At 51.8% G+C, this 27,537-nt stretch overlaps 1 protein-coding gene across 11 annotated transcripts in view; it reads right to left on the bottom strand.

Annotated features, from left to right (window-relative positions):
• The window catches only part of SHANK3 (SH3 and multiple ankyrin repeat domains 3), a 389,687-nt gene that overhangs the window by 24,026 nt on the left and 338,124 nt on the right, over window positions 1-27,537 (bottom strand). For 7 of the 11 annotated variants that reach the window (XM_083835493.1, XM_083835500.1, XM_083835502.1 and 4 more), the window contains 3 exons: window positions 23,265-23,392; window positions 22,197-22,302; window positions 7,995-10,320 (listed from right to left, as the gene is read on the bottom strand). In XM_083835493.1, coding sequence (XP_083691619.1) covers window positions 7,995-10,320; window positions 22,197-22,302; window positions 23,265-23,392 — 2,560 coding nt within the window. Of the gene's footprint in view, window positions 1-3,119; window positions 3,173-3,739; window positions 4,577-7,994; window positions 10,321-22,196; window positions 22,303-23,264; window positions 23,393-27,537 lie in introns of those variants that run through there. The other 4 variants (XM_083835503.1, XM_083835499.1, XM_083835501.1 and 1 more) reach the window with 4 other exon arrangements.

The raw sequence follows: 27,537 nt of genomic DNA, 5'->3' as shown, positions 1-27,537 counted from the left end.
AACAACAGCTACAACTGGAGGTCAATGGAGTATTATTAGGGCCTTGCAAGTGAGCTAATGTTTCCCAAAGGGGATAATCACAGTTTCTCTGGTACACAAGTTTGTATTAATGCTTTGCTAGGAGTCTGTGCTATGCCAAAGCACTGGCCCTGAGCTGGCAGGAAAGGCTCTGGAGGAAAAAAAAAACCAGCATTTGATATCCAGTAAGGAGGTGGGACACATTGCAGGGGCAAGGACGGCCTTGCAGCCTCTGCCTGGGTATTGAACTTCCTAGACTGCCTTCTTGTGCACTGTGAAACCCCTCGGCCTTGGCTCATCTGGACGGCATTGCCCACCTCCTCCTAGCAGAGATTCGCTGCCTCCACGCGCTGCAGTGCCAGGCCCTTCTCGTTTCCTGAAAGTCCCTGCCATGTTTCAGTTTGGCATGGGGAATACAAACATAAAAAAATAATCTCTGGTTTCATTCATTTTTTTTCCTCTTTTTTTTTTTTCTTTTCCTTTTTTTCTGCAGGTTGTACTCCTAATGCAAAGAAATTCATAGGAATTTCTCATGCCTGCACCAGACTCCAATGGGGAAGAAGGAAGCAAGACAGTTATAGTCTTCCAGATGGGATTTGCTCGGCCAAACAAGGGACTGCAGGTGGAAAGTACTGGCTGGTAGCTGGTGCAGGTCACCAGCATCAAGTGAAGCCTGTGCTGTCTGGGACAGAGATCTAGCTCACTCCTGCACAACCCGAAGCGAATGCACACAGGCAGCGCCCAGGCAGGACGGCGTGCTGAGGAGGAAGCATGGTTATCCCCTGGGAATGCCAGGCACCGCCAGCGAAGGCGTCCCGGCCGTGTCACGGTGATGGACTCGCTACACTCAAGGAGTGACCTAGAAGAGCAAGAGGACTTCTAAATGCACTTTGAGCACTCTCCTTCTCATGCTTTTCCATACAAGAGGATCTCAGCCTCCAGCAACATTTTCTTGGGCAGTTTTGCAGCTGGTGATGTACTTGGACTCTGAGTTGTTCAGACTTGGGCTCCTGCCTGCCTGTGCTGCTTTGTGGAACAGGGAGAATCGGCAGCAAAACCTGTGTTGGTGAACATTTACAACAGTGTGTTTCTGGAAGGGTCAGAGCTTTATGGACAGAAGAGCTGCATGCGCCTTAGCCAATGTTAATCTCTTGTTGCAGTAAACCTGTTTTGTCCTCTTCTGATCTCTTTTTTTTTAGGAAAATGAAATTTAGGGCCAGTAGCTGTAGGACACCTTGTCTCCTCCTGTGTTGTCTCTGGGAATCTCCAAGCCAATCTCTTCCTAAACTTTCACTTGGGAGTTTAAGTCAACACGGAAGATTTCCTGCAAAACTGCTCTAAGTTAGCATGCAGGCCTCTTTACATATAGTTGCTTTGCCTCTTCTGTGTTGACAAAATAATTGTAATTTGAGTGTCTCTTCATTTTTCTCCATAAAAAGGAAAAGCCCCTTTTCTATGACTTGCACATCTAGTCTGCTAAGGCCCCTGAAAGGAACATCCCTTACAGCTCTTCTCCCTGCACCTGGGAGACATGTAACTGCATCATGGGACCTTCCCAGGGCTGTTATCAGCCATGAGTGACTCTTTCATTCTTCTCTTTGAGCCATCTCAGCACTGACACAGTATTGGTGGGACCCAGAGCTCTGCTGATGGAGGTCTACCCAACACCTGCTCTGCTCTCCCTAAATCTCACTCTGGACAAGCATGAGTCAGAGTCTCACTTTGCTCTTCTACTCACTCGGAGGAGTGATGAGTGCATGAGCTGTGATTAGTACATGTTAGTGACCAGATGAGGTGAAGCCAGCTGTGCTTGCTGTGATATGGACACATGCTGAGACTTGCTACCCACAAAGCCCCTGTCTCCTTGTAGGCAATGCACATCAACGTCAAAAACAGACCCTACCCATGCACCAGTGGCAGGAAGCATCGAACTGGTTCCAGGCCGGTGTCACTCAAGATCAAGGGGAGAGTTCCTATGGGGCAGGTGTTCTCTGAATTTAGCTCTTCACAGTAGTTCATAGAAACTCTTGCCGTATTTTCCAAATGCCCGGTCTCCCTCAGCTTATCTCTAAACAGTGTGCTTCCCCACCCCCTTGCTGTCTGCAGTCCCATGGCTAAGTGGAAAAGCCCAGAGGGGTGGACTGGGCGCAGGAGTGCCACATCCTCATCCTGGCCTCCTGCAGTGAAAGCTGGCACAACGCCGTGTCGTCAAGGAGCCAACAGCATCTTTGTGCACACTGGTCTGAGCCATCACCAGGAAGCAAGGAGAGCTGCCCCCAGCTGCCTGAGTGCACCCGCAGCAGAGCTGCTGGTCCCGCTGCTGCACGCCTCCATGTGCAGCACCTTCCTCCCACCGTCAGAGGATGGGGAGTCCGTGGAGCAAAGGATGCATTTTTATAGTTAGCTGCAGAGATGTATTAAGCATCTGTAAGCAAGCTGCTGCAGGAAAACAGACCTGAGTCCCACCATGGCTCCACCACGGCACTGCACTTTTGCCCTTCTCATCAGTGGCTTCAGGTTTCACCTGGCACATTGGGAAAAGGTGGGGTGCTTGGGGGCATGCTGCTGGGGCCTCAGGGTCTCCAGGGGACAGCAGGCTTTGGGAGCATCAACAGTCAGGCTGCTCTAGACAGGACAGCCCGAGGTGCACCCTGTTTTACTTCGTCAGAGGACACAGCTGCCAGCCTGTTGGAGCGATGCAGCCTTCCAGCACCTGAGGCCGGGGTCTGATGCTTGCACTCTGCACGAGACTGTATTTCTCATCGGAAAGGCCACCTCCTGCAAAACCTAAATGCAGCACAAATAACTTCCCATATGCCACAAACTCCCTCTGGGGAAGGGGCTGAGAAGCACAGATCTCAGCTGGCCTCATGAGTGACAATCTCTAGCTTTTCAGCAGCTCTCCATGGACGATTCCCTTGACCATTGGAAAAAGCTCAGATCTCATTTGTGCATCAGTTTAGACACCATGAAGAGACAAAAAGCCTACAAGGAAACAGGGGGTTGTATCTGCAGCGGCTGAAAGCTTGCACCAGAAATGTTACACCATTTAACTGAAACAGAATTAATTGATGAGTTTATATAGAAAGAGGTAGCTTTACCCTAGGAGCTAAATGCCTAAAGGGCTTATTTTTCTTCTCTCTCTCTTTCAGATCTGTAGAAATACAAAGCAGTTGTGGGTTTCCAGAACAGCACCTGAAAAACTCAGTTTTGCATCTAAAATTGTGCTTCACATGATACATTTGGCATGTTCGGCTGTTGCTTAAATACAAACAAACAATCAAACAAAAACCCTTTGCAAAACACCCTCTAACCCAGATTCTTGGCTGAATTAGCTGGAGCCCAAAACTGGAACTGTGTTGACACTTCACATGCTTCTGGCTTGAGTCAACGTGAGCTCACATTTAGCTTTATGGTCTGGCTGATCAGCATCCTAGCAAACCTGTTAGCAGAGGTGGGAGGTTTAGATCTGAGTGTGACTACGCACGATGAGAAATGACACAACCCTGATGAGGCTGGATGGCCACGGCCAGTCACACAACAAAGGGACATTAAACAGGAATGCCATCTTCAACACATGTTCGAATGCTGCACATTGAACGCGTGAGTCACCCTGAGGAGCATGATTTCAGCATCTGGTACTAGGATGCAGTTCTTCAGCTGGCATTTTCATCGCTAGCTATGACTCACTGGATCACTAATCAGAAACGTACACCTCTCATTAGTTAACGTCAGCTTTATTGTGATAATGGATGTCACACAATGAATCCATTTCAGCTCTGAGCTGCAGGTTCCTTCAACTGCTCCTGCTCAGTGGAAGAACTGCACGACATCTGCTGCTGTGTTAGCTCTGTCCCAGGGGGCTCGGCAGTTCAAGTCATAGACATGCCATGGCATCTGGTCACTCTCCTGCAGCTCAGCTTAGAAAAGGCTATTGCGTCTTGGGACACCGGCTCTTCAAGGATCACATTCATGCTAAACAAGGAGATGTCTGCTGCTGGCTTCGTGTCAGCCTTCGTAGACATGCTTTGTTAAAGTAAGTGGCAGAGGAACTCCCAGGTGAGCAAAGTTTGTGTTCCCAGCTCATGGGTCATCTCATAGTCCCACGAGACAGTGTGAATGAAAGTTGTCCCTGCGCTCTGCTGTCACTGCCACCGCCAAACTACGGTGTCCTGGTGAGCACTGTGCAGAAGGCTGAATCTGAGCAAGTGGGCATGCTACTGCTTCAGTAGCAAACTAAACGCACAGTGCACGGGTGCAACAAAGCTTCCCTCAACATGCTTAGCCCTGGCCATTCACACAGGGCCTGACGACTGGGGATGATGGAATATACGTTTTCTCTATTGATTGCCTCAACTCTGACCTTAGGTTCTCATTCTCAGTATTTCTTGACCTCTTTTTCAGTCCCTCTTGTCAAATGTCCTCCTGGGGAAGACTGTCTTGGGAGGAGATACAGTCAGAGTTAGTCGTGGAGAAAGCAGTTTCTGTCTTCTGTTCCTGGAGGCCCCCAGCCAGGACCCTCACAGACCTCTGCAAGAGAACTGCACCAGTGCCTGTGCTACAGACAGCGCGTGCAACAAGAGGTTACCTGCTCTCAGATGTAAATACTGTAAATTCAGAATTTAATGTGCTAGAAATGAATCGCATTCGTGAAACCTGCAACTGCAAGCAAGCTGCTCCACCTGCTCGCAGCAGCTCTTCAAGCCCCTGCAGTGACACTGATAGTGACAGCAGCTCACGAATGGTTTCTGCAAGGGGCCCCTCATTGTCCCACTAAGCCCTGTGGAACTCCGGGACACGTTCTGGCTCTAGATAAGAGCCGCAGTTCAGCTCACGACAGTTTCTGGAGCAGTGTGAAACGTGAGAACGACTGAAAAAGCTGCAGCACAAATCAGGCCACGGCCCGTCAGTCCTCCAAATGCCCTGCAGAGGGGCTGGAAAACGGGCTCGGGCTGCAGCGGCACCTGGGCTTTCAGGATGCCTGGACAAAGGGGTGCCCCATCCCGCAGCCCCTGCAGGGATGCTCAAGGGCCACCACTGCTGACAGCAGCACTGGGCCAGCATGGTCCCACCTCACTCCCTCCATAGCAGTACTGCTGTATTTAGGGGTGTCTGTTGTGGGAGATTTAGATAATACTGTCGTTCTCAGGACAAGCCCAGGGACTGGAAAATGTGTCCTGAAATGGGTAATTTAAGCTTATCTAACTGTTCTTTCCATTATTTTCTGAATTTACAGTAATTTCATAAAAGAGAGGAATTTTCACAATGAAGAGAGTGACTGACATCATTAAATATTCTATTTACAGCTGACTACCTGGGAAATATTTTAAAAATTTGACACCAACCAAGAGCATAAAAATTTCAGAGATGAAAGGCCATGACTTTCAGAGAAAGAGATGAGAAATATTTAACTCTGCAGGACTGCCAAAAAATGCCAAACACTTGGTGGCAGGGTGGGTACAGGACAGGAGGCAGGGATGCATATCCCCGCAGGGCAGGGCAGCAGGTGCCGGCGAGGAGGAGGACGGGGTCTCCACACAGAGGGTGCATTGCAGCAAGACCACGTCACGGGGCAGGAGCTGCGGCAGGGGTCTGCTGCCCCCGGCAGAGATGGGGACCAGGGAGGCACGCTGCCTGCTGGGACACGGGTGGGAGACCTGCAGCCGTGAAGGACGGGAGGCGTTCGAGAGAGGCAGAGGATGGAGAAGGGGCACCCCCTGGGAACTGGGGGGGTTACTTGTGCCGGGTGGCTGCACGGGGAACAGAGGCTCATCAGTACCTGGTGATCTGGACAGACAGGGGAGGCCAGGAACGGAAAGGGGACAGGTAGAGGGGTTGCTGAGTTCTGACCATGAGGGAGTTGCAGGTGCTTTTCACTGACACCTCTGGGAGGCCAGATGAGGTTGAGGACACACAACCTAGCAGCCCCTCTACCACCATCAGGTGAGGGAGGACTAGCTGCGCCCCAGGACGGGTCCCAGCAAAAGGACAATGTCCTGTATGGGTGAGCTGTTTGAGATGCCATCCCGATCACCATTAAAAGATGAGAATCCAAGTTCACTAGCTTCACTGAAGATGCGCATGGTCAGCAATTTTTAAGAATATGAGGCATGGCATGCCTTATTTCAGAGGGTCCCCAAATGCAATTGAACTAAGGCCATTCAGCTCAGGACCTCATGTTGACCAACTGAGCAGTGCTTGGAGGAGGGACCATGCGTCAGACATCAGTCTGTAGGGAATGGCCGTAATGTGCATTTGAGTCCGAACCCATCAAGGAGATATAATAGCATAGCAGGGCAAGATCCAGAGATCTTATGCCACTCTGTGATCGTAACTACAAGTTGGCACCTACCCAGAGGTGGATCATCAGTGCAGCCAGGCTGGCACTGCCAACACAGGCACCAGCAGGGAGATACGAGCCGGGTGGAGGATGCAGATACACGAGCGCTCCTGCGGGGCTACGTCAGGTTAGGACATTTTACCCCCGTGCTACAGTTTGAAATGTCATCAGCTGTGTTAGCACTACATGGATTTGTAATCCATCACAGCGATGCTCTGGTTAGATAAAACATCTCAAAAGACACGTTCCCCTTAGCTCAGAGCTCCCTGCTGGTCTGTCACCTTGCTGACCCTGCCACGTGTCTGCATCTGGGTGGCCTGGACATTGTGATGCCAGTGGGACCTGCTTACTGTGCCATTATGACCGGGAAGGCATCCGTGTGAAGGGCAGGGTGCAACTGGTGTCCTTGGGTCCCTTCCTGCTGTATCTTTAAATTTCTATGCCTTCTGAGGGTTTGGTCTCAAATCTCAGACTCTAAATTAGAGTTTTGTGGTTTAGTTTAGTTTTACACCTAGATCAGTGGGTGAGCTGGGGTGAAAGCAATGGCCAAGGGGGCCACCACCTCCACAGAGGCAGCAGGTCTGAATGCAGCGCCGTGTGCAGGCTGGTGAGCGGGATGGGGCAGCCGAGGGGGTGCCTGCCACGGGAGGAGGCTGCCACGGGAGGTCTGTGCTGCCTGGGGAACACGATGGGCACAGCTGCAGCGTGGGAGAGGGGAGCCAGTGGCTCCTGAGTGCCTTGAGGGATGAAGAACTCTGAGAATGAATTTGAATGAGAAAGAGGCTTCTGATGTCCTGGGGATTCACACCGTAACCTGGACCGTGACCTTTTTAGACCTGATGGGTTGACCAGGCCCTGAGCAGCTCTGGGTCTGCAGGAGGACGAGGAGGTGAGAGGATCCGTATTTCGGTGCTACGCAGAGACCTCTGCGCGGACTCCCCGGCCCGCTGGCGGGAGGAGGTGCCGCGTGGCGCTGCGAGTGGCGTGGTGCCGGGCTCGGCAGGACACGGCCCGGGTGCCCTGCGCAGCACCGCACGTCACCTCCCGGCTGCGTCCTGCCAGAACCCTCCCTGCGGCCCAGTGGGACTCGCTCACGCCTGGAACCTCAGCCAAGAAATGTCGTGTGTGGGGTTGCTGTGTCCTTTTTAAAGGCTACCACAGACCACCCGTGTGACAGCAGTGACTGACCAGAGCTCTACTACGCAGTCTGACAACATTTGGAGATCCTTTGAAATGAAAAGCACTGGAGAAACATACATTGTTATTAATTGTTCAGGAGAAAACATTTAGAAGTGAAACCCACAACTAAATACAGCAGCTTAACGATAGAATAAAGACAGAGGAGGAACATGAAACAACAGGAAGGCAATTTAAAGGGAAAAAACAACAGTGAGCGCTCTCTACGTGCGTGGTGCGTACTAGAGAGGAGCCATGAACAAATCACACCAACTTCGAGAAAGTTTGTCTCGGCATTTTTTCTCCCCTGTGTAGCTGAGAAGTCCTGACATCTCTGAAATGCCCCTCAAACACATCCTGAATTACTCAGCACAGTTATACCGTGCCTGTGCAGCTCCCTATCTTTCTGGGTGCCTAAGCCCTGCACCAGCCCCTCCCCGACCAGCGACCAGCATCTTACCGTGCCGCGACCACCGGTGACTTCTTCCCGGGATCTAACGTGGACCCGGCAGGTTCCTCCCCCAGTGATCGTGTATCCTTATTCAGTTGCTGTAGTCGGGAACTTAGCTCACTGATCACAGTTGGCTTGTCATCATCAGCCCCATGGATTGGCCTGCTCTCCATGGGGTCCCCCCATAGCTTGGACCTTCTCTGAAAGAGGTAGCGTGGCCGGCCAATGCTGGCTGATGCCAGAGTGGCCGCATGTTGCTGGGAGATGAGCTCGCTGTCCGAAGACTGCTTCAAAAGTGGGTCCCTGAAAGTAACTGGCCCCTTGCTGAGCTGGGACTTGAGTTTTGGCTTTGGAGGCACTGGTGGCTTCTCGAGTATAAAAGTTTGTCCATCCGCAAAGGAAGTGTATGTGTCAGTAGGCTCCCCGCTTTCTGAGGACAACGTAGACATGCTGGAGACCGTAGAGATGGTGCTTGTGGTCTCCAGGTGATGGTCACTTGAACTTCTGGTGTCCACCTCTTCCACTCCTGAGTCTGCAGCAGACTCTGGGGCTACGGGGGCATCAGAGGGCTTCCCTGAGGGTGTTCCGCCAGTGGTAGAAGGTGCTACTGCTGCCGCTGGTATGGATGGCGTGCTAGGCGTAGCCAGGTGGCTGACTGGTGTGCCAGGGGTGGTGACTAGTACCCCGTTTGCAAACTCATCTGGTGGAGGCACCAGCCCTATCTTGGCCAGCTCCTCCCTGGTCTCTTCATCGCTTGAAGACAACTGAGCTGGTGGGAGGGTAACCGTGTAGGGCTCCACTTCTTCCTCCGAACTCCCTTGCCCCAGTGTCTTGTCAGAGGCTGGACTGACTGGTGGCTTTCCCACGGGACTGGGCTGGGTCTCTACTTTGGGAGACTCTGCTGGCTCTGTGCATGCTTCAGGGACAGCTGGTTTCTCCTCTTTTACCTCAAGTCCTACCTCGTCTTGGCCATTACTTGTGGCGTGAACCATGATAAGGCCAGCAGTCTTCTGCTGTGATGTATCCACTATACTAATAATCATGGACTTCTTGTCTTCTTGTTTTTTCTCCTCCTTCACAGGTGTTTCTGCTCTTGCCTCAGTTTCTTTTCTCAGTGTGGACGGAGTCCCCCACGGGGTCTTAGTAGGGGCCAAAGTCCCAGAGTCCGTTCCAATTGCCCCTTTGCCTCCAGGTGAATACGCAGGGGACACTAAACTCTCCAACTCCCCCCTCTCTGGTTCTTTGGTTTGGATGTCCACAAACAGGGGTGCTGCTCTGTCTGAGTCTGGGCTGTGGATCGGGGTGGGCGACCGGGATGGGACTTGAGTTGAGAGGGCCCGTTCCCTTGCGGCCAGCGCAAGCGCCAGTGGTGAGTTTGGATCCAAGGGCTTTCCTGTGAGGGGGTGGATGAACGTTGAGGATGAGCTGCTAATTAATGGCTTTAAAGCTGAGACAGGGGAAGGCAGTAGTACATCTCGGCTTCCTAACAACCGCTCATCGATAGACCTGGACTGCTGTAAGGATGGCATGTCACTGCTGGGGGGGCTTCCTTCGATGGCCCCAACTGAGAGGAAGACAGTGGATTTCCGCTTCTCATCCAGACGCCGGTCTCTGTCCTTCATGACTCCAGCAATGGCAGTGGCAAAGGGGATGCTTGTGGCTTCAACCTGAGCAATGCCCGTGTGGTGCTGATATTCCACGCCACTCAGGCGATGGCTCCTGCGCGTGGGAGAGGGCTCCCTTGTAAAGCCTCCAGTGATGGACAGTGCTGCTCTCTCCTGTGCATCCTCTACTTGTAACTGCTTAACAAGAGGACTCTTCTTCCTCTGTGGCTTGGTGGGAGCAAACAGGCTGACATTGAACTGACCCATGTTGGCATAAGGGTTGTCAATCACTCTCCCCTTCCTCTTTAGCTTCTCTGGAGGGGTTGCGGATGGGCCAGGCCGGGGGATCTCTGTTGGCTCCACAGGAAGATGAGAGGAATCCTGTAGGATTATCATGGATCGGGCCCTCTTCTGCCTTTCAGGATAAGGAATGGAAGTCCTCGCCTGATCATACATCTCTGCTGCGCTAATGACCTGTGGGAGTCCGTGGAGCTTAGCCTCCAGGCTTGGCTTAAAGCTTGATCTTATGGTATCATAAGCTCTTCCTGGGGGTGGAGGTGGTGAGAAGGATGGCGGGGGGCCTGTGTCAAAGTAATATGGAGAAGGAGGTGGGGGTGGGGCTGTTTGAGGTGGTGGTGGAATCCCATGCCCTTCCCTAACAGTGTCTTGCATCGATGTGCTCCGGGGAAACTTCCCATCTAGCAAAGAAGCAGCAAGTTTCTCGTCTTCACCTGGAAAAACAGAAGAACAATGAAGTCAGAGAGGTCTTCTCCAGAGAATCCAGAGTACAGCAGTCACCACAATTTGGGTATACGACATCCCTTTCTTCCCCCTACCCCTCTTTCTTTCTAAGGTGACTTTCCACTTCATCTTTTCTTTGCTTGGTGCAAGCATTTCTAGTTTGGCCCCTTGTTCACGTTCACTCGGTACAGAAGTGTGGCCAGACTCTCAAAACATCTGACATTGCTTTAAATCCACCAGACAGTCTTGTCCAATACTCTCCAATCGAGCTGAACGCTCTCCAGACCAACACAGCACTGACATAATTGAACACTTGCTTGATTGAACCTACCAACACCGCGCTGCCAATGTGTGAGACAGCTGGGTGCGACCAGGTTGTGTAACTTGCAGCAGGCAGTGCCGTCTCCCATGTGCGGTTCTCGCACTCTGAAGCTCGCTGTTCTCGTGTCACACTTCCCCACTCCCCTTCTGAGGGGTTACATATGCTTAAATGTGCTAGACTGAATTCAGAAGCAGGGTCTACCAGAAATGTAGCTTATGCATTGCAAGAATTGCAAGCACCCAGGGAAGCCAGATTCTGCCATTCTTACTACTAACTTTCTACCTGGGTACACCTTGAGGGCTTTTCCAGGTACCTCTAATATTGAGGAGGTGGGAGTACACAAGTTAACCAACTTGTCCAGCTCTAGCCTTCTGCATGAGTCTGCTGTTCTTTACCAAGACCTGCTTTGCTATGCTAACCATTTACTTGCCACACCGTGTTCTTTTCAGTTACAGTTCAGCTGTTGTCAAGGTTTAAAACTGCTTGTGAGAGAGAATGCTCAGGATGGCAGAAAGCCACGTCTTGGCACAGTAGTACGGTGACCACCTGCATTTTGGCTCTAAGGTTTATTCTGTAATGTCCACCAGCATTCAAATTGCTTTGGCAACTATGCATTATATTACATCAGCAATTTCACCAAATGCTTGCAGATGTGGAGTCTGCTGGGAGAAAAAGGGAATATTTTGGCCAGTGAGCATTGAACTTTACATCTCATCACATTGTTCGGTCTATCGCTGTGTGATCAAAGCTGTGCTATTTTTGCTGAGCACTCTCTGAGGACTTTTAATACCATGGTAGCATAACGAACTGGAATCATGAAACAGCTTCAAAGAAAGATTGGACAAAGCCATGGAGGATATTTTTTGTGGGGGTACTGTGCGCACAGAGATCTCTGAGTTGAAGACACCCTTCCTGGGTGGTTATCCAAGAGAAACATCATCACCCTGTTTTCCCTGGACATCTGCTTATAGACAATGCTTAAGACAGGATCCTGCACTAGATGGAGCCATGGTCTGACTTGGTATAGACATTCTCATATTCTTAACAGCATGAGGATAAAAAAAAATAATTAAAAAAAATAAAGTTACGCCTTTATGCTCATTTCTACTTCTCACGTGGGAAAGGCCAAGAGCTGAAACAAGGAAATTTATGCAGCATGGAGCTCCGTTACCATGTCCTGTTACAGTACATGGTCTAGCACCATTAGAGCTTGTCTTTGGGATATGCTGACCATCCAGCGGACAGGCACTACAGTGTTGAGTTCAGAGATATTTCAGGAAATAAAACCGGAAAGTGTGTTCATCCTCAACTTGCTCAGTTTGCTCTGCAAAGAGCAGGCTTGCAAAGTGGCTGCCAGGCCAAAGGAGAATGTGACTGTGAAGCCACTGATTGCTGCAAGTTCTTGGCTTTGACTGTGAACAGTTCTAGTTGTTCTACCTTCTGGGGCTACCAGAAGCCCCAAAAGCCTACAGTCCCTGATGTGATCTTTTAATGAGTTACAAGCAAAATATTTCAAGTGAAGGACAGGTGAAGATGTTAGTTAGATAATACAAGCATTTTTGCTGCATGGGTATTACTTTTGGTATTACTTTACATAGCTGCTTCTACGAGTATTCATTTTACTCTCTGCTCCCCACTTGATATTTTTCTCTACTGTAAGCATCTCTCCTGCATTTTTTTTTAATATGAGGTGGGAAGTACTTTGGAAAATGATATCCAAAGCCCTGTCAGGTTCAGTGACTAGCTGGACATCTCAAAAGGACCTAGACAGGCTAGAGGAATGGGTCAGAAGGAAATTCAGAGAATCACAGAATCACAGAACGGCTCAGGTTGGAAGGGACCTTAAATATCATCTAGTTCCAACCCCGCCATGCACAGGGATGCTACCCACCAGATCAGGCTGCCCAGGGCCTCATCCAGCCCGGTCTTGAACACCTCCAGGGATGGGGCAACCACAGCTTCTCTGGGCAACCTGTGCCAGTGCCTCACCACCTTCTGAGTGAAAAATTTCCTCCTAACCTCTATTTCCCCTCTTACCTTAAAACCATTCCACCCTGTCCTGTCATTGTCTGCCTGAGCAAAATGTTGCTCTCCATCTTTTTATAAGCTCCCTTTAAATATAGAAAAGCTGTCAATAAGGTCACCCCAGAGCCTTCTCTTCTCCAGGCTGAACATCCCCAGCTCTCTCAGCCTTTGTTCACAGGAGAGGTGCTCCAGCCCTCTGATCAACCTTGTGGCCCTCCTCTGGACCTGCTCTAACAGCCCCACATCCTTCTTGTGCTGGGGGCCCCAGACCTGGATGCAGGACTCCAGAGGGGACAGAGAGGGGCACAATCACCTCCCTCCACCTGCTGGCCACTCCTCTGTTGATGCAGCCCAGGATGCAGTTGGCCTTCTGGGATGCAGGCACACACTGCTGGCTCATGTCGAGCTTTTTGTCCACCAGAACCCCCAAGTCCTTCTCTGCAGGGCTGCTCTCAATGAGTTCTCCCAGTCCGTGCTCATGTCCAGGATTGCCCTGACCCAGGTGTAGCACCTTGCACTTGGACTTGTTGAACCTCATTAGGTTCATGTGGTCCCACTTCTCAAGCTTTTCCAGGTCCCTTTGGATGCCATCCCTTCATTCTGTTGTATCAATCGCACCACTCAGCTGGGTGTCATCTGAAAACTTGCTGAGGGTGCACTCGATCCCAGTGTCTATGTTGTTGATGAAGATATTGAAAAGCACCAGTCCCATGACAGACTCCTGAGGGACACCAGGTAGATAACACTGGTCAGCCTTCCCTTGTCAACCGATGCAGTCACTCCATCACAGAAGGCCACCAGATGGATCAGGCATGATTTGCCCTTGGGGAAGCCATGCTGGCTGTCTCAGATCACCTCCTTGTCCTGCATGTGCTTTGACAATGCCTCCAGGAGGATCTTCCCAAGCAGAGAGGCGAGGGTCACCGATCTGTAGCTCCTTGGGTTCTCCTTTCTACCCTTTTTAAAAACGGGAGTGATGTTTCCCTTTTCCAGTCACTGAGGACTTCACCAGACTGCCATGACTTTTCAGATATGATGGAGATAGGCTTGGCAACTCATCATCCAGTTCCCTCAGGACTCTGGGATGCCTGTCGTCAGACCCCATGGACTTGTACCCGTTCAGTTACATCAGGTGGCCTCGAACCTCTTTTGCTTACAGTGGGTGGGACTTTGCTCCCCCATCCCTCATCTACAGGTTCAGGAAAATGAGAGATGTGGGAGGTCTGACTGGCAGTGAAGACCGAGGCAAAGAGTACCTGTTGAGTACCTCAGCCTTCTCCATGTCAGTCGTTACCAGTTCTCCCTTCCCATTTATTAGAGGGGGTACACTCGCCTTGTCCTCTCTTTTCTGGACAATGTACCTACAGAATCCCTTCTTGTTATTTTTTGCATCCCTTGCCAAGCTATGTTCCATGTGTGCCTTGGCTTTCCTGCTGCCATCCCTGCACATCCGGACAGCATCCCTTACTCTCCCCAGGCCAAGTGTCCCTGCTGCCACTGCCCATGCGTCTCCTCCTTGCACCTCAGTCTGACCAGCAGGTCCTTGCTCAGCCTTTCTGCCCTCCCTGCTCTCTTCCTTACACTGGGGGATGAAGAGCTCTTGTGCTCTAAGGAAAACATCCTTAAAGAGTTGCCAGCTCTGTTCAGCTCCTTTGTCCCTAAGCACAGTGTTCCAGGGGATCTCATCCACCAGGTCTTTAAATAGCTTGAAGTTTGCTCTTCAGAGGTCCAGGGTCCTGACTGCTCTTCGCCAGGCCTATATTCCTCAAGATCACAAAGTTAACCAGGGTGCGGTCACTGCAGCCCAGACTGCCTCCAATCTTAACCTCTTTAAAGAATTTGTCTGCACTGGTGAGCACCAGGTCCAGAAACGCTTCTCCTCTGGGTGGTTTGTCTAATACCTGTACCAGGCAGTTATCCTCAACGCACTCTAGGAATCTCCTGGATTGCTCATGAAATTCATGAATTTCAACAAGGACAAATGCAAAGTCCTGCACCAAGAAGGAACCCCTTGACACCAGAAAGGCTGGAGACTGACTGGCTGGGAAGCAACTCTGGCGTCTTGGCAGTCAGCAAACTGAACAAGGGCTGGCCATGTGCCTTGGGAGCCAAGGCCTACAGCATCCCTGGCTGCGTGAACAAGAGCCGCTGCAACAGGCAGAGCAAGAAGACTGTCCCTCTCATTCGCCACTCATGAGATAGCACCCACAAGACTGTGTCCAATTTTGGGGCTCAAGGAACACCTCAAGAAACTGAACAAACTTCAGCTAAGAGCCACCGCAATGATCAGGGCTGGAGCTCTTGCTGTGCCTGGGTAGGCTGAGCGATCTGGGCTTGTTCAGCCTGCAGAAGAAACAGCTTTGGGGGGACCTAACAGTGGCCTTCCCATACCAACAAGGAGGTTATCAAGAAGGTGAAGCCAGGCTTCTCACAGTGGTAGGTGGTGGAAAGACAAAAGGCCAAGGTGCAGGAACAAGGGGGAATAGGCAAAACTGAAATGAAATCAGTTTCAGAGTGGATAAAAAGATAAATGTTATAATGAGGACAGTCAAGCAGCAGAACAGGCTGCTCAGGAAGGTTGTGCACTTTCCATCCTTGGAGGTTTTCAGGACCAGACTGGATAAAACCCTGAACAACACGATACAATCTCACAGTTAACCCTGCTTTGAGCAGCAGGTTGGACTAGAGACCTCCCTTCCAAACTAAATTATCCTTTGATTCTACAACAGAGGAAGAGTGGCTTCATTCCAGTTCTGGTTCACAAGCTGACCATCCTGCTCCTAGAAATAGCAGGAATCATGTCTGTTCCCTGTGAAACTGAATGTCTCCTGTTGCTCCTCAGCAAGAAAATCAACACTCAGGAGAGATCACTGATGGCAGAGGTGGGAGGAAAGCAGAAGCTTGGCAAGCTTCTTCTTCACTACCTGCAACTCACCGTTCTGACATAGCTCCTCGTCTCACTGTATCTGTGTGCTCCGCCATCCAAGTCACGCATAAGCAACTACATCCATTTCCTCATCTGCCTCTCCTCCTCTCTCTGCAGCTTGCTCACTCTCTGTATCCTGTTGATGATACCGCCTCTACTCCACTTCTCCATTTCTCCCCCAGAATTGCAGAAAACAAGGGCAATGACTGTGGATCGAATCAAAGGCACATCTAGCCCAGTATGCTGCCCGACAGTGGCCAACAATAATTGCCAGAGGAAGCACATAAGAACACAGCAAGCATGCAGTGCTGCTTTGCGCCTCCCAAATACTCTGTCAGCTTCCAGCAATTTACTGATCAAGAGCTGGCTGAGTCAGACTGCATTTGTATTTAACCCTTGGTAGACGTTCTTCTGTGCACTTGTCACTGCTCTTTAAACTCAGGCAAATTTCTAGCGCCCACAATAACCTGCAGCAAAGAGCACTGTGGCTTACCAGCAATGTGTGCAGAATTACCTCCTCCTCTTTCTTTCGAATCTCCCTCTATTGCCCATCTGGCTTGTAAAGACCTTTTCATTAGGCTTTCTTTGAATTGGGTTGCTGTGTTATTCTGCTCTCTTATTCAAATCTTTCACTACCCATTCCTACTGTGACAGCAAAATAATGAAGTAAACCAACCTTTTTTTAAACCTTGCCCACGTAAATATATTATCTGGTAAATCCAGTCATACTGAGTAAATTCTAGCTCTCTCTCTAAAATCTGACTTAGACAATATTTGCCCTAAAGCTAGTATCATCCCAATGCTACCCAGACTCAAATGTGCTTAATCTTTATTAAAATTGTTAATGAATTACAAGCAATATTCTCTCTGTAATTCACTGCTGATTAAACTGTGATCAAATCACAATTGTGACCAAATCACCCATTTAAGCTATGTAAAATACAGTCTTCATTACAGAAGGAAACTCCTCACCGATGTTTCAATGTGATCACACAGGCAAAGTGAAACCTCTCCCTTAACATGGAGAAGCATCTGTTTATAGTTAAGCATGAGGCTAATCATTACTGAGCTTTACTTACTGTCTACGCAGGATATAGATCTGCTCAGGGAGTCTCTGAAGTTAAACAAAGGCAACCAATAATCCCTTGGGAGCAGGCTTAAAACCTGATGTCTTGATTAAGTACTGAATTTATGAATTGCATTCAGCCCTTTAGGAGAGGGTTGGACTCTACATGGACCTCTCCAGAGACATCGAGCACCCAGCCATATGGAAATCCCTTCAGTGAGAGCAGTGCTGGGAACAAGGGTCCTCCTAAAAGATTAGATAGCAGACACAAGACTTGTGAAACCATCCTGGTAGCTTTTATCTTGATGAAATGGAGACAGAATCTGTCTGAGCTTAGGTAAAATACTAGTAGCTAAAAGCACGGCTCTCTTATCCAACCCCATTTCTACGCCTCAAATGCTAACAGTTAATTACCCGTAGTAAACATGTTCATTTTTCACTTCTATCTTAACATTTGCCTGCTGATAAATGCTTCATCAGGTAACGGGCAGACCACAGCCCAAGAGATGGGATGTCTGTAGAAGCAGGAGCCTGACCAACTCCTGCAGCACTTGGAGCCCTTCCACAAGACTCACGGGCACATAAGAGCAGAGCAGCTCTCTGTTGCCTTGTGCACCCACAAACAGCACAGCAGCTGGCAAGGGAAGTCTCCCCATCACGAGCCTAAGATTCTCTCCAGCACACGGCACAAGGAGAAGCTCCTTTAAATTTGTAACACCTGAACGATCATCCTTTCATCCTGCCCGATCCCGACCTAGCAATTACCAGCTTGCCATTCGATCTCCTGTCACGGGGAACACGTGCGTCTGAGCTCTTTGTCTGCAGGCACGCTTCACCGGCAGGGACTGCGTGCCGCCGCCTCCCCCGGACCCCGTCCCCGTTCCACACACCCGTGCTCTGCCGCCGAGCGTGAAACCTTGTCAGCTATTCTAGGTTCTGCAGAGGGACGGCGGAGGTGAGGCTGATCACTGAGAAAAGAGCTGTCTGTCACCAACGGCACGACCCTTTGTGTGCTGCCTCTGACCTCCCTCCTGCCGCCTCACAGGGTTCATATTCCAGGTTCGTAAATGGAAAACTGAACTTCCCCAACAAATAAACAGATCTGTCCCTTCACTAGCTGCAGGATCTCTCAGTTTCATTCAAACACACACTGTACCTTGTAGCAGGGTGCACACACACTTCCTACAAGGAGCAGCGAGACCTCACCAGGCTCACCCATAACCTACAGAGGTCGGCACATGCAGGAACAAAGAGCCTGGGTCAAGCCAGGAGCCCGCCGGTGACCAGGAGGGACCAGCAGAGACCTCTGTCCCTGAGCACCGCGGGACGATGGCTCTCGGGGGAGAATCACGCTGCTGCGTGCATGCCTAAAGCGCAGCTTGGCGATCCCAAGCCTCATGGCAACCCCTCTGCAATTCACAGCGCGCACAATGCGTTATTAATCGCTAAGGAAAGCACAATAACTCTCCATAGTGCTTTTGGGCCTGTTGCCATAACAGCCTAAATCCCTGTGAGAATGTAACTCTGCGCATTAATTTGGGAGAGCTAATGAGGTTACTCTCTCCAGCTCACACCCCGGCAGCCCAGCCTTACCCTCCCCGTGCAGGGAGGGCCGAGCAGCGCCCAAAGCTGCCCCGTGCCACAGCACTGAGGTGCCAGGCGCCGGTGCTGGGCTCATTTTTGGAAGGGGAAAACGGGCGAGCGTTACAGCCCTTGGCTTCGCTCGGCTTGCAGCAGCTCCAGGCAACAACAGAAACCCGGCGGGAGGAAGATGAGGGAAGTCACCAGAGAGCAGTGCAATAGAGGGTGCTGGGGGGGCTGGCACTGCGCGAGGTTCAAATTGCAACGAGGGTGAGCTTGAAAGCCTGCGTAGAGAAGGGGAATGAAAGCACTGGGAGCTCATCCAGGTCTTTACAGAGACGGACGGTCCTGAAACTGCACGGGGAGAGGTCTTGTGCCACCCGTGCCTCTGCCAACCCCTCCCTCACGCTGAGCCCGGGGGGATCCGGCATCCCCAGCGGCCCCGAGCGCCCCCGAGCTCCCCGGCGCCCGCACCCTCAGCAGCCCTGGTGCTCCCCCCGGCAGGGCACACGCACTGCTTCTCTCCTTGCAGAAACACCTTCCACAGCGTTTTGCATTGGCTCGGGGGGAGACTCAGCGCGTACCGAGACCGTTCTGCAGACATTCGAGTGTTTTTAACTTCTGATGCTGGAGCAGATGGCACGGCAGCTATCTTGGAAGTCTGACAGAGATCTTTTTGATCAGCCTCCCCGCTGCAATGCATTTCTTGCTTCACATTTTTCTTGAAACATTTCTTCTCTTCTGCTTTCCTTGTAGCAAGTGAAGGGTTAATTACCTTTGTCTCAAGAAATATTTAGAAGAAAACATGAAATATTTTGATCTTTTGTCACAAGTCCCTGGGAATCTGAAACAGCTGTGCTTGTGGAGCATGTGCAATATGCAAATAATTCAGAGCAATTCTTCACCAAAATAAAACCAACAAACCAAACCAGCCAACCCCTGCTTATTTTTCATCTAGTTCTTTGCTGTTGGTAGAGATTTTTATGATGAAGTCAACTGACTGTACATCGTATGAGCCTGTCACTGTGGGTGTGAAATGACAGCTCAAGAAGGACTTCTAAAACAAGTCAATTGCAACCCAATTTCTAATGTTTGGCTGTTTTCTATTTTAGCTTATTTGGAATTCCACGAAAATTAGCTGATTTCTAAGAGGCACTGCTTTTGGTGTGCATTGTAACAGACAAGCTGGAAGCCAGAAGTTGCTGTCCCCTCCTCACTGGAATTGCTTCCATTTTGTGCAGGCAGATACCTTTCTTAGACTGAGCATAATTAAAAGAGATTTGTGATTTTTTTCCTGCATTTATTGTTAGGTCATGCTTGGATGCTGTGCTTGTGACAGCTGCAGCCATTCCAGCTCAGAATAGGCAATCTCCAGGTCTGTTTTAATCTTCCCCGATGCAGATTAAATCTAGCATTTCTAACCCCTTGTTGCATAGGGCTGTACGGGCTGGGAATCCCACACAGGGATCGGGCTCCCAGGTTCCAGGTGCTGAACAAAAAAGACACACATGGGACATTATGCTCTGTGCTTATGAGCATACAAACCCTACACACAACCCTCAAGCCTTACAGTTGTATAAACCCTACAGACTTCAAATTCTTCTTAGGAAGAAATTCTTCACTGAGAGGGTGGTCAGGCTCGGGAACAGGCTCCCCAGGTCAGTGGTGATGGCACCGAGCCTGCTGGAGTTCAAGAAGCGAACACTCTCAGACACACAGTCTGATTTTTGGGTGGTCCTGTGTGGACCCAGGAGTTGGACTCGATGATCCTTGTGGGTCCCTTCCAGCTCGGGATATTCCATGACTCTATGAGGGTGGTGAGGCCCTGGCACAGGCTGCCCCGAGGAGCTGTGGCTGCCCCATCCCTGGCAGTGCCCACGACCAGGTTGGACGGGGCTTTGGGCAGCCTGGGCTGGGGGGAGGTGTCCCTGCCCATGGCAGGGGTTGGAATGAGATGGGCTTTAAGGTCCTTTCCCACCCAAACCATTCTACGATCCTATGATTCTGTAATTCTTCCCACAGTTCTCTGCATAGATATCCTTGACAGAATACCTGATCTACAAGCATCAGGGGTAGGTTTAGATGGATTTCTTGAACCATTGACTCTGCTTTCACAAGTAAAAAGGAGCTCCTTACAGGCAAGTATCTTGTATTTAATGAATACTTTTCCAGTTTATGATCTATTATTGAGCTGAGATGCTATTTCACACAACAGTTCCCCTTTAAAATGATTTCCAGCTGTTGTGGCTTGATTGAACCTTGAACAAGTTCTGCTTAAAAGCATTTTCACAAACATTCTCACAAATAAAATAAACTTCTAGGATAGAGTTTGCAAAACAGACTTGCAGTTTAGACACCACTGGCCACTACAATGCTGGTCCGCCAAGTAGCAGACAGTGGAGATTTCTGCATTGTTAACATGCAAGGCTAGATGAGACGACTCCTACCCTACATGTGCTACTGGCAGTTTTTACCTTCCTGAGAGGATTAACTTGTCATATCTGCTCTAGCCAGGTGCAGGTACGTGGGTCACTGCTGTGGTGACCCAAGGTACCAAGGCAGTCAGGTCTTCTCCCTTCTCACCATGTCCATCAGCATTTTTGCAACATATAAACAACTAATTAATGCCTGCATTTCCTTCCAGCATTGCATCTTATCATTTGCTCAAGCTCAGGCTTTATTTCAGCTCTTCAGTTACAGGAGCTTTACACCTGTATATTCTATGGTGTGACAGCAGCTTTATCAACATGGTATATAAGTACACACACTAGGGCAGTCCATTAAACACCCACTCTTTTTTTTTTAAAGATTATCTCTTTAGTTTGTTTTTCAGATTTATCATACACGCATTTAATTATCTGTAGCTTTCTACTACTCTCAGACCAATCTCACGTGGGACTACAGGTAGCAGCTGCTCTCATACAAACACAAATGTGAGGCACATATGTACAGCAATTCTGTGCCCTTGTACATATAAAAGTACATTTTGAATATGAATCCTTGCCTTTTTCAAATATTTTTACATTCTTGCTGGGGTTATGCTGCTCTCAGCTGTGTATCTAAACAGAATATACTTTCTATTCATTTATGTGTGTGTTAAACACACAATCTGTTTTGGCATCACCACTGCTATCAGAAGGGTTACTCAAAATTAACACTTAGCACACCACCTTCCCCTTGCCCCATAGCTCCAAGTGATAACGCACTCTCCCCAGCTCCAGCCTACACAGCCCTCACACCTTGCTAACACTACGGATTCGTGTTACCACCCGGATGAAACCCACTGACACACAAGATCAAGAAAATGAGACCACCATACTGCCGTTGTGCCACCACCCCTTGCCCATCCTGCCCCTCCTCCAATCGCCTTCCTCCAGCATATTTTTGCTTTCAGTTGCACCATAAACCTTTTGGGACAGGGGACAGGGTCTAAATGTCCCGACACAGTCTGTAGATGACGGCTTGTTACAGACCCTGTCATGTTTACCCTTAGAAAAGATCCATTTGCTCCCTGCTCTGTCATCTGAGCCTGTTACAGCTCATGGCCTAATGCTCAAACCCCCATGTTCAGCACACGGCACTCCCAGCCCAACCACAACACAGGCAGACAGAAAATCACCCACCAGTCTTCACTTGCAAGCACAGAGAATGGGAGAAACGTCTTATCCCTTGCAGCTCTATAAAGAGACTCAGCAAAAGAGGGACCTCTGGAGGTCTCTAGTCCAGCCTTCTGCTCAGAGCAGGGCTAGCGTCAGTGTTAGAGCAGGTTCTCAACACACACGCAGCCTTCAAACTACAAATCACATCAAGCATCCCCACTTAAAAGATCTTCAGATACAAGACAGTAGAGGGTTGAGTCCTTCCTGCTGCTTCTCATGCATGCATGAATGCTCCCCAGGCATGACCTTTCCTCTTTAGGAACACATTTCCCCCCAGTTTGCCTTACCTACAGATTTTGTCCGCGGAATTCCTTTGCGTAGTGAAACATGGGGCTTCTCAGCTCCCGCAAGGACCCCCGAATGTGCTGCCATACCCTGGCGTTCAAAGAGTGACTGTAGAAGAGAAAAAAAAGGGAATTTCCATTCTGGACATCAGCAAGAATCAGCTGAAAGGAAACAATACTTCACCTCAGCCCACCTGATGCTCCCAGCTGCAGAGTTCCCAACCCCACACCTGTCTGCACGCCAGACCCTGTCCCTGCAGCTCCACACCCGCAGGCAGGGCCCGGGACAGCTTTAGGAGGGGCTGCTTCCTTGGGAACAGGCTCTGCCCCCTGCCTCGCTTCTGCCTCCAGCACTCCCCGTTCAGCGCTTCCCAAGGCAGAGTGCCCGGGACCCTGCGTGGCTGCCCTGGGGGTGAACCCTCCCCGCTCCTGCTGCCAGGCCCTGGTGGCACGCAGCCCCTGGGGACACGCAGCCCCTGGGGACACGCAGCCCCTGGGGACACGCAGCCCCTGGGGACACGCAGCCCCTGGGGACACGCAGCACCTCCCTGGTGACCCTGCTCCAGAGCAGCAGCCTTCCTCTGTGGGAAGGCTTCAGGCAGGCCAGTCTCTGCTCAGATCCAGCCTGTCCCATTTTATCTCCTGCTCCAGAAGCTGCCTCCCACCGCCTGCAGCACGCGTTCACAATCCAGATAGCCTGGAGCTCGCATCCCCACTCCTACTGCATCCATGTTTCCCCTCAGAGACTGCCTTTTTCTCTTCTTTGATTCCTCCCAATTTCCAGCTTCACATCCAGAAAACTGCAGCCAGCCTAAGCTCTCCGACTCAGCTCTCCACACTCCTGATCTGTTCTGATGTCCCTCCCGCTGCCAATCCTGTACTTGTGCACAAAACGCCCCGGTCAGCTCCTCCACCCCCAGCTGGGCTCCTGCTCTCCGCAGCTCTGTCTGCCCCCAGCCTCTCCCCCTCGGGAAGCCCCCTCCCCAGTGCAGGTCCTTTGCTGCAGGCATCCAGCAGGTGACCCAGCACAACGTGCCCTTCCCTTGCCCACCGCAAGCCCTGCTCTCTCACACTGATTTCTGCTGGCGTGATGCGCCGGCTTGTTGGTCGCTGCTTCACAGTGGCTGCCCTAGAATCTGCTTCGACAATGTCTGCTCTCAGCGAGGGCTCGGCTGCTGCCAAAATCTCATCCAGTTTTTCTGAAAATCCAAACATAGAAGCAAACCAGTTAGCAAGGGCCATTGCACCAGGGCAGCTCCCCTATGACAAGCCCGTCCTCCGCAGCGCGACTAAGCAGAGCGTGAGCTTCCGCTTAGCGAACATGGTTCGTGGGCCTGTTGAAAACAGACTGAGGACACGTCTGCTCGTCCTCCTAATCCCCAGAGCCCTGCAGATGAAGACCTTGGTGGCTCTGGAGCAGCACCCCCCTCCCGCTGCACAACCAAGCCCTGACCTCGCTCCACGGGGGACCCGCAGCCAGCAGCTCCGCGCTCCCACCCTGGCTGCAGCGGGCGCCCCTGCGCAGCCCACCCAGCACCTGGGGTCCGACTTGCCCACGCTCGGCTCTGGGGTCTGCTCCCAGCTGCGCAGAGCTGTCTGGAAGTTTGCATCCTTTGATTAAAGGAGCACTTTTTTGCCCAGCAAACTCTTGATATTCAGAATCAGTGATGGTGAAGTTTCTGATAACCAGAATGAGATAAAATTCCCCCAAATTGGGTTACAGGGTGGGGTGGGGCAAGCAGCTGTGCTACTCCAGACAAGGGGAAACCCAGGTGTCCCAGGGAACATAGGCTAGGCAGAAGACCGCAGCAGAGTGCGGCACTCCTTGGGACCCCAAGGGAGTCAGCCTGGCTCCAGCTCAACCAGTTCCATTCCATTGTTAGATGGAGACAAACTGGGATGTTTCCTCCCTGGGTGGACTAATTAATGCAGCTGATGGAAGTAACCTGGCCCCATGCACAGCCCATGCTCCTGGGTCCAGGAGCTCCAGTTAAGCTCGGGACCACCCGAGTGGTACAGCAGCATCTGCCTGCGGTGCTGCCACAGCCATGCCACAGCCAGCCCTGAGCCCGGCCTGGATCCTGACCCACAGACAGACTTCCAGACTTGGGCTTGGCCCTGCCTCATCACCATGGGCCTGCCTGGAGATCTCGGCTACGTCTGACCCTGGTTACCCTTACAAGACCAGATCCCGACCCAGCTCCTGCCTAACCTCAGATCTGCCCCATCGCTGCAAACCCACAGAGCTGCGTCATTCTGCACTTCCCACACCACTCGTGCCAGGAGGGATCAATTACCCCCTCAGACACGGCGCCAGGCTCAGGCTGCCACTGGGACTACCTGCCAGGGGTACTAAGACATCCTGAAACAAAGGACATTGTAAAGGGCAGCAGGCAGGCGCTGGCCACCATCACCACTGACCCTTTCTGAGCTTCCTCCACATGCAGCCAGACAGGGTCCAGCAGAGCCGAGCTAACGAAGCCTGCTGGGCTGGCGCTCAGCCCGTGCAGGATTCGTTCGGGTTGGGCCACTCCAACTCCTACGGCTGCTGGGGCCTGGCAGGGTTCACTCTGTCAGCTCCATGTCACAAACTGTGCCAGCTCTACCTTCTGAGGACAGCTGGCTCTGAAGTGTGGCCACCACATGGGTACGGTGCTGTGCTGAGGCTTACAGGTCTGTCTTGGCATCACGAAGACTGGATGACTCTACCCCCATGGCACAGCTAACCCACAGTTCCAGTAAACTGCACAGGGAGAGGGGGAACCACGTGCAGCGTTTGTCCCGTAAGGCTGACGAGCTCTGCCTGAGGTCAGGGAAAGGCTTGCAACCTTCTCGGCTCCTCCCAGCCTGGCTGGTCCAGTTAGGACTGGGAAATGCCACCAGTGTGGTGTGGGAGCTGCTGATCCTAGTGACCCAAGTGACCTGGAGAGCTCTGACCATCCTACAAACCCCTGCCCGGGGCTGGTGTGACTCACAGGCCAGCCTCAGCACCTCTGCACCCTGTGGTCACAGCAGCTGTCCACCTGTCTTTGTATGACAGCATTCTCCAGTTATAAAACTAAAAATCAGTCCAGTCGCTGGAGGAGTGAGCCCTGTGCAAACACAGGAGGCAAGTGGTCTTTGCCAAGGGGACTCACGTGCCCTCTGACACCAACAGCCTTGGTGGCAGGCACCCATGGCCCTGAGACGAAGGAGCTCCAGGGAAGCCGCTCAGGCCAGCTGCTGGATTTCCTCGGCACAAAACCTCCAGGGCTTTGTAGCAGACCCCCTGGTGCAGCCATGCAGCCCGTCCCTGTCTCTGGGGCATCTCGCAGTTCCTCTCCCTCAGAGCCGTGCAGCCCTCGTGGTGCAGTCACCGCACGAGGCTCAGGTGGCTCGGCCTGAGCCGCCACCTCCCAGCGGTGCGGTGGGAGCCTGCTCTCCCCGTGCTGCCACACACTGCTAAGTGACCACCGTGAGGACCTCCAACAGCAAAGCCTGAAGGCAGGATGGGCCACAGGCTGCTTTTAAAGGACCACATGCTGGAAACACGCCCATGGGTGTTTCTGGAAGCTGCTCCGGGGGATCTCAGTGCTGTGACAGGAATAACAGCAATGTGCAGCCCTCTCCATCTACCTCACCGGTTGGTTTTATTCTGCTTTTTGTCTTTTAATACCAGCAGAGCGCATCCTCATGTGGCTCCAGGCTGCTGGGGTGGGAGATGTGGCAGCGCTGTAGCTGCCCTGAGGCATAGGGACCCTCCAGGAATGGGGACTGCCAGCTTCCATGCCAGCACAGCCCTGGCGACCTCCTGCCAGTCACCGAGGCATGGGACTTCTGCAGTGCCTCCACCTCTGAGTGCCGGCAGATCTGCTCAGTAGAGAGGTCAGGGGAGGTCCCTGGGAGACCTCCCACTTGCCAGCCCCATTCAGCTTCTCTGCTATCTCTGTTAGGGTAGAAGAGCAGATCTCCCACCTTTCTGTAGGTTCAGGTTATCAGACCAGAATTTGGCTGCCAAAAGGCAAAGAGCTGGGGTCAGGCCTGCAGGCTGCCCACAGCCCCGTGCTGGAGACACGCGGAGCAGTGGGCTGCCATGGGATGGGCCTTCTCGCTTGGCTCTGTCTTTGTGCCGTCCCTTGTGCCGTGTCCCCGTGGACACCGCACAGTGCAGCTTTCATCCACACGCCCATGCTGCAACCAGCCTCACCCCAGCCAGCTTGGGCACTGCGAACACGGCCTTCAGGGCGGATGGCCCTCTCCCCAAACCTCCTCTACCCGCCTAGCTCCTCTCCAGCTAACCGGGGGATGCCCTCCGAGCTGCCTTCACACCCCGCTCGCAGAGCAGGTCTCCAGGTGCTCCCTGGGTGCCGGAGCGCTGGCAGCAGCAGGACAGCTCGCAGGGAGCGCAGCAGAGGCAGCTCCTGCACAGCACGGCTGTGACTTTGCCTGACCGAACCGCGGGGTCCTGACCCAGGGGCTGAAGGAGGCTGCACTGGAGGACCCCAGATGTGGGGACGTTCCTGTACAGGGTATTTCCACTGTGGAGTGCACCCAAAGCAAGCATGACACCCCGAGGAAGCCAGAGCTGGACATTCATGGGGCCTGGCTGACAAACAGGAATTGCTGTCCGTGCCCAGAGCTCTGCCTGCCTTCAGAATAAGCTTTCCCGTGACTGTCCCTGTGGCAAGGACTGGGGGGCTTGCTGGGCACTGACAGGGAAGGGATGAGCCCCAGGATGTGCGTTTTCACTCACCCCCTTTTCTTCTCCGCATGGAGGCTTGGAATCAAGAAACAAAACACAACACATGAATGGCATGCACAGTTCCTGCTTCCATCCCCAGCTCTAGCCTCGCTCTCTGCCTTCTGTGTCTCACCCCCACACTCTTGCCTCCCGGCATGCTGACAGGATCCGGCCCTGATGGTCCAGCATGTGTCTGTCTGAGGCCGCTCGCTGCGGGGCTCTCAGTGTTACGGCTCAGGCAGTGCATGGCTGCGGGCAGGCGAGAGGTGCAGCACCACATGCACCCCTGGCGCTGCCCTCTGGTGCCATGGAGAAACTGGTGTGAAAGTCATTGATCCCTCCCTGCTCACTGCAAAGAGACCACAGCCTACAAGCCTCCCGAGGACAGCTTCCTCCAGATGTTTTAACTGCATCCAACAAAAGCAAGGACTGCAGGACAGCAGTGCTTTCTTTGTTAGCAGCTTGCTGGAAATCTGCTTTTCTAAGGGGATTGGCACAACGTGCAGCACAGGAAATTTTAAGGTATCACTGTGGGCACATGGCATGTATGGTAAGCTGCAGGACAGGGACAGGCTTCAAGGAAGAAGAGGCAGGGCCCGTCCAACAAATCTCCCCTGAAGAAGC

This window comes from Anser anser (genome assembly GCF_964211835.1).
Source record: "Anser anser genome assembly, chromosome: 1".
NCBI classification, from domain to species: domain Eukaryota; kingdom Metazoa; phylum Chordata; class Aves; order Anseriformes; family Anatidae; genus Anser; species Anser anser.
This window is presented reverse-complemented; position numbering and strand designations above follow the sequence as displayed.